Genomic DNA, 12,727 nt, shown 5'->3' on the forward strand with positions numbered 1-12,727 from the left:
TGCCTGCCTGCCTGCCTGCCTGCCATTGTTACACTGTACGCATACTCAGTAATTAACTCCACCCTACCATGTGATATCCCTAGCCATACTTATTTTTACTACTGTGACAGAAACACCTCTACTAAAAAACACAGAACTACACTGTTAGCTTATTTGTTTTACATGATATTGCAAGAATTAGGCTCACATAAAAAAAGACTGAACAAGTTCAACAGGAACGTTCCGCGCTGTTCTTTGCATATGTTTTTATTTGAGTCTGGTGGAATGCGTCAGCAAACGCTGTGCTCCACCTAAATGTGACTAATGTGTTGACAGAGGACACAGTCACTGTTAACATTTCACTAACCAAAGAACAAAGGGGATAAAAATGGCTCACACATACTGCTTTTAAAGAACATACCAATTACATTCCTTACTGTAATGACAGAAATCCCTTTTTACATTACAATAAATCTTCTGAAAGTTGTTGATAATATTGTGGCCACACAGTGGCAGTGTAAGAGCAGCATCAGGCAAGTCTGGAACTACTTCTTACACCAATACAGTATTTGGATCCATTTAGCAATGACTGAACCTTTATGATATAGACCGATTTGGAACATTTGTTTGATTGGTGTATTGCTTCACAATCAAGTGCAGCAATGTGACAAGCACAACTTGTGTCCTAGATTCTGTCTAAATTGAGGTTATTCTCTAATTTCATGTGACATTACAACTATAGAGTTTATGAACCATATAGGAAACTAATTGTATCCATTTATCTTTATTTAAAAAAATGTAAATAAAGTGCTTTTATGTACAGAACAATAAAAACAACTGAAACAGTAGTGATGTATAATATAAAAAAATACATTTCACAAGAGCTTTTTACATTGGCAGCTCAATTTACAAAGCATTTTTACATACAAACTTACAAGACATGTTGACATGAGTCAGAGAAACTTGTTACACTGTCACAAATAGAAGGCTTGGCTGAAGTGGTTGTTCAACTAACAGAGGTGCCTTACTGCAACTCAGTAGAAGCTTATAACAGCAGTCTCAAACATCTTATGTAAGTATATATTCATTTGGAGCAGTGATCAAACAAGAGATTTGTATGATGCATGTCTGAACCTATTATGCTAGATATTCAGGCTGATTTTGTTCTGCATTCGGCTAATGTATTATTGAGTTTAGATAACTTTACCCATCTGATCCAAGCTGTCATTTCTTCACTTGCAATCTTTGTCACAAAATAAAAAATAATCATGAAATGTTCAGTTGTCAAGACAATGTTTCAACTTCTTCTCCTCCCATCTTTGTTACAATTGGAGTCATTGAAACCCTGATGGAGTTCACAAGTGTTGTGCAGACCTTACCAGTATGGGATTTCTGTACAGGTTGAGACTATAATTCCATATACAGTGGTTTGCAATAGTGTCAACACAGAAATATATTGTGACTGAAGTTGAAGCCATTCTAACAGAGTTATTGTACTGATACTGGCCATAATCTAAAGGAATTCACTCAAAGTGTTGTAATAGTATTGTTGGGCATGCCCAGTAGAGTTCTACAGTCTATTCTGTCGTACATATCATGCAGGTGATGCTGCTGCTACCTGGTTATCCATGTGATTAAGTAATGTCACAAGGTCAGGAGAACACATTTAGTATCCCAAGATGTACAACTCGGTTCTTTAACTTTGCTTAAAATGCATGAAAAAATAAGTTGAAAACCTAATACATAATTCTCAACAAAATCCTCATCTGTATCCCAAACTAAGTCTTTCCAACATTCTGTGCAAAAACAACGCATTCTCAAGGTGTTTGCTGGTTCTGCACTTTCACCACAATGTTACAACTTTCACCAGTCTTCTCCAATACAATACAAATGTACATTATATACAATCAGCCAACATGGCAGTCTTTTAGCAGTATGCTTTTTGCACAGCTACTTTGTCCATTTTTTTTTATTTTTTTTAAATCGTCCCTTGTACAAAATTCAATATCTAGAATAAACTTAAATAAACAGTTTTACTTAGAAATTGTTTTGGAATACTTGTATCACCACATTCCACAACGCAATGTTGCAGGAGTTCATATTTACCACAATTTTGCACTGACATAGCAACATCTATGGAATATGAAATTGATATTCTTTCATTTTAAATGTAGAATTATTATGTATTTCCCATCATGAACAGCTGAAAACATATACCTGTTATTGGGTATTGTAATGCCTGAATAAAAGCCCTTGCTTTTGGATGATAAAATATTCTGCAGGTTCTATCCTTTAACAATATCGGTTTCTACAGTAGTTTAAAACACACACATTCCTCCATTGACTGGTCCATAACTGCTGTGTGACCTTTTGCTTCATGTTAGTAAAACCCATTTTACAGTCATTAGTGTCATTAAACCAGAGGTGATGGTTGTAACTATGCCAGCTTTCATATGCACTACGTTATGAATGGCCTAAGCACATACTGTTCGGTACAGTACATGCTGAATCAGTCAGGCCCATTAAACACAAGACATTGATTTGACATGACAGTTGTGTTGGATAGGATGAAAACAGAAGATGCATGATTTAAAAACAAGTTATTTTTGGCACAACAATCACTTTGTTTACATAAATGAACACACAGGAGCTTGGTTGCCTCTGGGTGTCACGTCAACGACACTAAGAGCTCCATAGCCCACTGGCTGATTCTCTGTTGTGTTGCCACTCTTCCTTTGGCTCTTCTAACCTCTGCTGTCTACTGGTCTCTTAATAACAGGACCAGGACAGAGCTATCTAAACAATTTGGTGAACAGGTTTTTATAGTTTCAGCCCACTTTAACTTGGTGTCTGAAGTGACTGAATTTGGATTGAAGGAATCAGTTCCTGACTGGCACTCTGAACTAGTCATTAACCATTTTCTACTGGGACTTCAGCCTAGCTACATCAACTCCAGGCCTAGTGATAGTCTTTATCTCATCCCGTGCCTCTATGACACAGAAATGGCTCAAAATCATCTTGCATACTAAATTGCATGTGAGTATGCCTCTCATTCTCTGTAATTAAGAATGTGCTGACACCTATGTGCTTGCAGTCTCAAGATCAGATGTTGGTGTGACCTTTCACCCCACTTCACATGATGTGCTTTGCATAGTCTGTCTGCTCCATAATGAACAATATGTTAATACCTGGTCTAGGGTCTTCCCTAATGTCAAGGGTACATTTCAACACTGTGAATGTCAATCTTACACAACTTAGGCACCATATCCTCCAATACTTTGGGACTTACAAACCCCATCTGTGCCACTCTGGTGGAGCAGAGCAGAGGGCCTCAACAATACCTCTCCAGTGTTATGTTATTCTGTTGTGTGCTATTTTAACCTCACCTCATTCCAGGTGGTTACTACCTCTTTCATTCCTTCCTCATTGGTTCCTCTCCATGTCTCTCTGGTACTGCTAGCCCTTCTCTTGACCAGTGGATACCATTCTAATGCCTGTCTGGTTATGCTGCATTTATGTTTATGTACAGTTTAAACTGCCTTGAATTAATAGGGGCGGCAGGTAGCCTAGTGGTTAGAGCGTTGGGCCAGTAACCGAAAGGTTGCTGGATTGAATCCCCGAGCTGACAAGGTAAAAATCTGTCATTCTGCCCCTGAACAAGGAAGTTAACCCACTGTTCCCCGGTAGACTGTCTTTGTAAATAAGAATTTGTTCTTAACTGACTTGCCTAGTTAAATAAAGGTAAACAAAATTTGCTGTTATAACTAAGTCATAGGCCTAATGGTCTACTGTTTGAATACGAGGTTGTTTATTCCATTGCTATCCATGCACTGAGTCTGGCTAAGCCCATGCTTATGGATGTAGGTGGGAGAGTTAAGGGTCAGTTCTTGACCCATAGAGTATCTCTCTACTTTCAATGCAATGCCAAGAGAGTATTTGGACGGATTGAGTGGCAAAGCATACAAACATGACTAAACCATATAGAAATTGTTACAGAAGGACAATATCAGCTGTATGTGTCCTATACCCACCATGAACATCATTCCACAGCTTCAATAGTCTGAAGGCAATCTGTATCAGCTTCTCTTCATTGTGCTTCAGATGCACTAGAGAAAGAAGAGTCACTAAACAAGGAAATGAGAACTGACTACAGGGACAAAATGAAAAAGACAAATGTGCAAAATTAGTGTAATGAAATGTCCCTCTTTGCGAAGAGGTTGGCGGTTTTCAGTGTTCCCTCCTTTAGTGTTTTTCTTTTCTTTCACTTATAGTCCCCTCTTTCCTTACAGTTCAAAGTTAGTCACTCTGCATTACAGTTTTATCTCCTGCTCAAGTTGATCAAAGCTGTCCTCACACAATGGAGTCTTTGATCTCTGAGCCCAGTCTCACCCGAGGCCGTGGGCAGGTGTGCGAGATCTCGACAGTGCTCTCCTTCAAGTTTAGAGGCCTCTTCTCTGACTCTGAGAAGCTCTTGCTGTTGTCTGGTGATGAGCATTCATGTGGCGGCGTGTTGCAGATGTAGTTGTCATTGAGGGTCTGGTAACCCTTGTGGTCTGACACAGATGCTGGAACTGTGCTGTTGCCATTCAGAGGCAAGTTTTCTGCTGGCTTCCCCACTATCCTGGGTTTCTTCTGCTGCATGTTAGGACACTCACCCTCCTTCAGCATGGACTTCATGCGGTCACGGTTCCTGTAGACCACAAACAGGGAGAAGACCACCAGGGAGAAGCCCAGCAGGGCACACACTACGATCAGCTCGTTCCAGTAGGTCTTGGTGTTGATCTGCGGGGAGCGGGTCTCTCCAGGTAGGATGATTGGCTCCTCCTGGGGGACCAGAGGGGTGCGTGAGCGGCCGATCAGGGTGGTGCTCTCCTGTCTGGCCTCACCTCTCACACAGTAGTTGGCCAGGAGCTGCCTGAAGCCCTCCTCCACTGACCAGCACTCATAGGTCTCCTGTCTGTCAGCCTGGGCCACCACCACTAGACCTCCCTCAGGACTGGGGTACAGGAAGTGACCTGCACCCTCACTGTACTCCCACTTCCTCTCAGCCAGGTTGGAGCGCAGCTTACAGGGCAGCACTTTGAACGTGTTGGCTGGGATCATTATCACCTGGCATGACGACATCCCTGCAGACAACAAAAGGAAGGGCTTTGTCATTTTTCATTTGTGAAAGCAAGTCCATCCCAGGTAGTTTGATCAAACTGCATTATTATATCACTGTGGTAGCTGAGTAGGAGTGCGCTGAGAAGGAATAAATTAAATGAGCTGGGTACGAATAATAATGGTAAGGGAATATTGGAATAAAATAGTCAGCAAAATGTTAATTTAAATGCAGCAGTCCCAGAGTAGAGCACAGTGGTACAGTATAGAGCTGAAAGGATTTAGTCCAGCAGGAGCAGATGGTATGGTACTGTACTTACGTGTGGGTGGGGGTTTAACAAAGCGAGGGCTGGGCTGTGTCTTGTTGCAGATAACTGATGTGTCTGCCTCGTCCACATCCTGCTGCCAGTGGCTGAGAAAACAGACAACATTAAATCAGATAAATGGGTGTCTCAGAACAGCTCTGACTGGCACTATCAATCTACACATAGATGGTCTTGACAGACTACAGTTTTAGTCTGCACATATAGCATGTTAGCAGACAACATTGAGCATTGTCCTGTATTGTCACTTTTTCTTTGGTGTAGTCAGATGTTCTGGAAAGTTTTCAGTCATTATGAGAGCTTAGCATCGAAATAGTTTCTACCTATCTCTTACATGCCAATACAAGGCTAGTATCTATTTGATGAGTAACACCTACATCTCTCTGAGTGGACCATGGAAATGTAAAGTATAATGGTTGGTGGTCTGGATGAAACATACCTATCTGGTGGAGCCAGCCTGACATCCAGGCACTGCCTCCCTGTCCAGGCACAGTAAGGGTCTCTGGACAGGACACACTCTCCACAGCTCTGGTAGTTGGAGCAGTTAGCCACAGGGACCTCCACCAGGCCAGAGTAGGAGGACACAAACAGCAGGCCCTGTAGAGAGACCACCAGTCAGTCAGTCAGATGCCAGGGAGGAATAGCCCTAGGTCATGTATTCACATACAGTCACCCCACTCTAATATAATATCAACACCATGCCCTCTACGAACCCAATGCTGGAGTAACAGCACAGAATAACATAACAGAGTAACAGCACAGAGTAACAGCACAGAGTAACAGCACAGAGTAACTCAGGGCAAGATTCATGATGGGTCACACGCCGTTTACAACCCATCTGTTTTCAGTTCCCCTGAGAGGAAGTTGCATGCAATTATCTCAATGAACGTGAGCTGAGCTGAGCTCCCCTTCAGGCTCCGGCTCTCTTCACGGCTCATGGGACCCCTAAGCTGATAGTGCTGACATTTAGTGAGCTCAATATTACTACCACTATGAGGACATGCTTCAGAAATAAACAGAGTTCCCACTCTACACTCTGTACTGTACCTTCTCAGACTCCAGTTCTATGTGTTCTACAGGCTGGGGGTCAGTGAAGAGCATCATCTCCTCAATGATGTGCATCTTGTTGTTGACATTAATGGCTTTGTGGAGTCTCCCGTCATCTGCCAGAGACGTATGACAGAACAGTAGATGGTTAATGTCTGCTATAGCTCTGCCTCTCATACAGAACAGGAAAGGGGGAGAAGTTCTGTCAGCTGAGCCTGTTTACAGTACCTGTTCCAATGAAGAGCACATTGTAGTGTTTATGGATGGCCTGGACCCGGTGGACAGCTATCTGGGTGTAGCGGACGCTGCGTTTCAGCAGGAGGGGCTGGCTGCGGATCACACTGTCCATCAGGAAGTGGTCCTTGACGAAGTTCAATACCTTGTCAGGCATGTGCATGGAGGAGGGGATGCCCTGGTCCCGGGCTGCATTAGTGATACACTGTGGAAGAAACACAGGGAGTCTCATAAGCACACACTGGGCTACAATACACACTACACAACCATACTACTCCCCCATGCCTACTCCCCCATCAATATGTGTTTGTATCCTTCAGTTGATGTGGCCATGATAACGCTGCCAGGAAATGAAAGCAGCAGCAGCTTTTTGATAACATCAGGCCTTCTGGGAAGAGGGCAGCCAGTGACAGCAGAGAAACAGATAACTTAGCTGCTTAAGCACTGATGTTCAGTCCAGATTGGTGATGTGACTAAAGCAGGCTACAACACATCCGACCTGCACACACAAGGTTGGGTAAAGTTTACTGTAGACTTCCCAATGGAACAATTTTGCGCATATATTATAACAATATTTTGGTGTTAAGTAGCTTTCAGCAGTTTTTTTTCCTTCGGCTGTTCGAGCACACATTCTTTCCTTGAGGCTTGTTGTAGTTCGGTAGTCAAAGTTTACGCAACCTTCGTCAGTGATTGGTCAACAGTAGATTCTTTAAGTGTTTGTTGTAATTCAAAGACAGGCAAATAGTTTTCATGCAAATGTTTTCACTTGAAAAATACTGCACCAAACATCTTAGTTAAAATTGCGTGACTAAGACCTCCTTGGCAAAAATGTCAAAATTAACTGCAGATTTCTTGAGTTATCTTAGATTATTTCTGACTATTTTGAGGAAGTGGAGGACAGACCCAAATCCCCGTAATTTGCGTGAAGAGAAGGCAGAGAAAAAGAGGGCGGAGGTCGGGCTGCCTTCTGAGAATTCGTAGGCGATCGAATAAACCCCCCTTGCCTTCCGTTCTACTAGCTAACATGCAATCATTGATAAATAGAATCGACGACCTACGAGGAAGATTAAACTACCAACGGGACATTAAAAACTGTAAAATCTTATGCTTCACGGAGTCGTAGCTGATCGACGACATTATCAACATACAGCTGGCTGGTTATACGCTGTCTCGGCAGGATACAACAGCGGTGTCTGGTAAGACAAGGGGTGGCAGACTATGCATTTGTAAACAACCGTCTCAAGGTTTTGCTTGCCTGAGGTAGAGTATCTCATGATAAGCTGTAGACCACACTATCTACCAATAGAGTTTTCATCTGTATTTTTTGTAGCTGTCTACATACCACCAGAGACCGATGCTGGCACTAAGAGCACCCTCAATGAGCTGTATTCTGCCATAAGCAAACAGGAAAACGCTCATCCAGAGGTGGCGCTCCTAGTGGCCGAGGACTTTAATGCAGCATGTTAAATGTGCAAAACTCTAGACCACCTTTACTCTACACACAGAGATGTGTACAAAGCTCTCTCTCGCCCTCCATTTGGCAAATCTGACCATAATTCTATCCTCCTGATTCCTGCTTACAAGCAAATATTAAAGCAGGAAGCACCAGTGACTCAGTCAATAAAAAAGTGGTCAGATGAAGCAGATGCTAAGGTACAGGACTGTTTTGCTAGCACAGACTGGAATATGTTCCGGGATTCTTTCCGATGGCATTGAGGAGTACACCACATCAGTCATTGGCTTCATCAATAAGTGCATCGATGACGTCGTCCCCAAAATGACCGTACGTACATACCCCAACCAAAAGCCATGGATTACAGGCAACATCCGCACTGAGCTAAAGGCAAGAGCTGCCGCTTTCAAGGAGCGGGACTCTAACCCAGAAGCTTATAAGAAATCCCGCTATGCCCTCCGATGAACCAACAAACAGGCAAAGTGTCAATACAGGACTAAGACTGAATCGTACTACACCGCCTCTGATGCTCGTCGGATGTGGCTGGGCTTGCAAACCATTACAGACTACAAAGAGAAGCACAGCCGAGAGCTGCCCAGTGACATGAGCCTACCAGATGAACTAAACTACTTCTATGCTCGCTTCGAGGCAATTAACACTGAAACATGCTTGAGAGCACCAGCTGTTCTGGACGACTGTGTGATCATGCTCTCTGCAGCCGATGTGAGTAAGACCTTTAAAAAGGTCAACATTCACAAGGCCGCAGGGCCAGACGGATTACCAGGATGTGTACTGCGAGCATGCGCTGACCAACTGGCAAGTGTCTTCACTGACATTTTCAACCTCTCCCTGTCTGAGTCTGTAATACCAATATGTTTTAAGCAGACCACCATAGTACCTGTGTCTAAGAACACAAAGGATTCCTGCCTAAATGACTACCGACCTGTAGCACTCACGTCTGTAGCCATGAAGTGCATTGAAAGGCTGGTCATGGCTCACATCGACACCATTATCCCAGAAACGCTAGATCCACTCCGATTTGCATACCGGCCTAACAGATCCACAGATGATGCGATCTCTATTGCACTCCACACTGCCCTTTCCCACCTGGACAAAAGGAACATCTACAGTGGGGCAAAAAATTATTTAGTCAGCCACCAATTGTGAAAGTTCTCCCACTTAAAAAGATGAGAGAGGCCTGTAATGACAGACAAAATGAGAAAAAAAAAATCAAGAAAATCACATTGTAGGATTTTTAATGAATTTATTTGCAAATTATGGTGGAAAATAAGTATTTGGTCACCTACAAACAAGCAAGATGTCTGGCTCTCACAGACCTGTAACTTCTTTTTTAAGAGGCTCCTCTGTCCTCCACTCGTTACCTGTATTAATGGCACCTGTTTGAACTTGTTATCAGTATAAAAGACACCTGTCCACAACCTCAAACAGTCACACTCCAAACTCCACTATGGCCAAGACCAAAGAGCTGTCAAAGGACACCAGAAACAAAATTGTAGACCTGCACCAGGCTGGGAAGACTGAATCTGCAATAGGTAAGCAGCTTGGTTTGAAGAAATCAACTGTGGGAGCAATTATTAGGAAATGGAAGACATACAAGACCACTGATAATCTCCCTCGATCTGGGGCTCCACGCAAGATCTCACCCCGTGGGGTCAAAATGATCACAAGAACGGTGAGCAAAAATCCCAGAAGCACACGGGGGGACCTAGTGAATGACCTGCAGAGAGCTGGGACCAAAGTAACAAAGCCTACCATCAGTAACACACTACGCCGCCAGGGACTCAAATCCTGCAGTGCCAGACGTGTCCCCCTGCTTAAGCCAGTACATGTCCAGGCCCGTCTGAAGTTTGCTAGAAAGCATTTGGATGATCCAGAAGAGGATTGGGAGAATGTCATATGATCAGATGAAACCAAAATATAACTTTTTGGTAAAAACTCAACTTGTCGTGTTTGGAGGACAAAGAATGCTGAGTTGCATCCAAAGAACACCGTACCTACTGTGAAGCATGGGGGTGGAAACATCATGCTTTGGGGCTGTTTTTCTGCAAAGGGACCAGGACGACTGATCCGTGTAAAGGAAAGAATGAATGGGCCATGTATCGTGAGATTTTGAGTGAAAACCTCCTTCCATCAGCAAGGGCATTGAAGATGAAACGTGGCTGGGTCTTTCAGCATGACAATGATCCCAAACACACCGCCCGGGCAACGATGGAGTGGCTTCGTAAGAAGCATTTCAAGGTCCTGGAGTGGCCTAGCCAGTCTCCAGATCTCAACCCCATAGAAAATCTTTGGAGGGAGTTGAAAGTCCGTGTTGCCCAGCGACAGCCCCAAAACATCACTGCTCTAGAGGAGATCTGCATGGAGGAATGGGCCAAAATACCAGCAACAGTGTGTGAAAACCTTGTGAAGACTTACAGAAAACGTTTGACCTGTGTCATTGCCAACAAAGGGTATATAACAAAGTATTGAGATAAACTTTTGTTATTGACCAAATACTTATTTTCCACCATAATTTGCAAATAAATTCATTAAAATCCCTACAATGTGATTTCTCTGGATTTTTTTTCTAATTTTGTCTGTCATAGTTGAAGTATACCTATGATGAAAATTACAGGCCTCTCTCATCTTTTTAAGTGGGAGAACTTGCACAATTGGTGGCTGACTAAATACTTTTTTGCCCCACTGTATGTGAGAATGCTATTCATTGACTACAGCTCAGCGTTCAAAAGCATAGTGCCCTCAAAGCTCATCAATAAGCTAAGGACCCAGGGACTAAACACCTCCCTCTGAAACTGGATCCTGGACTTCCTGACGGGCCGCCCCCACGTGGAAAGGGTAGGTAACAATATATCTGCCACGCTGATCCTCAACACAGGGTCCCCTCAGGGGTGCATGTTCAGTCCCCTCCTGTACTCCCTGTTCACTCATGACTGCCCGGCCAGGCACAACTCCAACACCATCATTAAGTTTGCCGATGACACAACAGTGGTAGGCCTGATCACCGACAACGATGAGACAGCCTATAGGGAGGAGGTCAGAGACCTGGCCGTGTGGTGCCAGACAACCTCTCCCTCAACGTGATCAAGACAACGGAGATGATTGTGGGCTACAGGAAAAGGAGGACTGAGCACGCCCCCATTCTCATCGATGGGGCTCTAGTGGAGCAGGTTGAGAGCTTCAAGTTCCATGGCATCCACATCACCAACAAACTAACATGGTCCAAGCACACCAAGACAGTCGTGAAGAAGGCACGACAAAACCTATTCCCCCTCAGCAGACTGAAAAGATTTGGCATGGGTCCTCAGATCGTCAAAAGGTTCTACAGCTGTACCATCGAGAGCATCCTGACTGGTTGCATCACTGCCTGGTATGGCCATTGCTCGGCCTCCGACCACAAGGCACTACAGAGGGTATTGCGTACGGCCCAGTACATCACCGGGGCCAAGCTTCCTGCCATCCAGGACCTCTATACCAGGCGATGTCAGAGGAAGGCCCTAAAAATTGTCAAATACTCCAGCCACCCTAGTCATAGACTGTTCTGTCTCCTACCGCACAGCAAGTGGTACCGCAGCGCCAAGTCTTGGTCCAAGAGGCTTCTAAACAGCTTCTACCTCACAAGCCATAAGACTCCTGAACATCTAATCAAATGGCTACACAGACTATTTGCATTGCCCACCAACCTTTATGCCGCTGCTACTCTATTATTATCTATGCATAGTCACTTTAATAACTCTACCTACATGTACATATTACCTCAATTACCTCGACTAACCGGTGCCCCCTGCACATTGACTCTGTACCGGTACCTCCTGTATATAGTCGCGCTATTGTTATTTTACTGCTGCTCTTTAATTACTTGTTACATTTATTTCTTATTCGTATTTTTTAAACTGCATTGTTGGTTAGGGGATTGTAAGTAAGCATTTCACTGTAAGGTCTACCTGTTGTATTCGGAGCATGTGACTAATACAATTTGATTTGAAGAGGGACAAACCGCTTTTTGTCATTTTTCAAGCAAAGGTATTTTAAGGTAGTATGTGCGCACAGATGTTCACTTTCGCCTAGTCGAGTTCTGCTAGGAGCAAACCAAACCTATGTAAGCAGACGCCTTTAGTACAGTCTAACGCCTTGATCAAACCAATAGGGTTTTTGCGCAAAATAGAACACAGCATCATCTGGACAAAAGTTCAACATTCACCTTCTGCTACCATTTCTGTCATGTCGTCTGCGCATACAGTTTTACACATACGTTCGATAAATCCAACGTACGCACCACACAGAAGGCACTGCAACACAATGTACTTCTGGCGTACCAAATGCAACTGCACTATTGGTGTGATGGAGGCGTAATGCAGGTTAGTGATACTGTGTCAGCTGTCCAGCAGAGGGCAGTGGACATTAACTCACCGTTCCAGGCCGTGGCTCAGGGACAGGGTGGTTGTAGGTGTACCACTGCTGGGTCTCCCGGTTGACCTCCCGGTAACGGCCGTTGAAGGCCTTCTCCACCTGGTCCATGGAGAAGGCACACACTGCTGAGCTGCCAGAGGCCCCTTTATACCTGAGATAACAC

The 12,727-nt window shown here is 43.9% G+C and overlaps 1 protein-coding gene across 1 annotated transcript in view; it reads right to left on the bottom strand.

Moving 5' to 3' along the window:
• Positions 1–216: 216 nt before the first annotated feature.
• The window catches only part of LOC106573467 (semaphorin-4B), a 105,913-nt gene continuing 93,402 nt past the window's right edge, over positions 217–12,727 (bottom strand). Inside the window, exons 10-15 of the mRNA XM_014148544.3 lie at positions 12,565–12,715; positions 6,678–6,888; positions 6,450–6,565; positions 5,842–5,999; positions 5,400–5,491; positions 217–5,105 (exon numbers count right to left, since the gene is read on the bottom strand). Of these exons, the coding sequence (XP_014004019.1) occupies positions 4,330–5,105; positions 5,400–5,491; positions 5,842–5,999; positions 6,450–6,565; positions 6,678–6,888; positions 12,565–12,715 (1,504 nt within the window). The 3' untranslated portion in view covers positions 217–4,329. The remainder of the gene's footprint in view (positions 5,106–5,399; positions 5,492–5,841; positions 6,000–6,449; positions 6,566–6,677; positions 6,889–12,564; positions 12,716–12,727) is intronic.

This window comes from Salmo salar, chromosome 16 (genome assembly GCF_965601325.2).
Source record: "Salmo salar chromosome 16, fSalSal1, whole genome shotgun sequence".
NCBI classification, from domain to species: domain Eukaryota; kingdom Metazoa; phylum Chordata; class Actinopteri; order Salmoniformes; family Salmonidae; genus Salmo; species Salmo salar.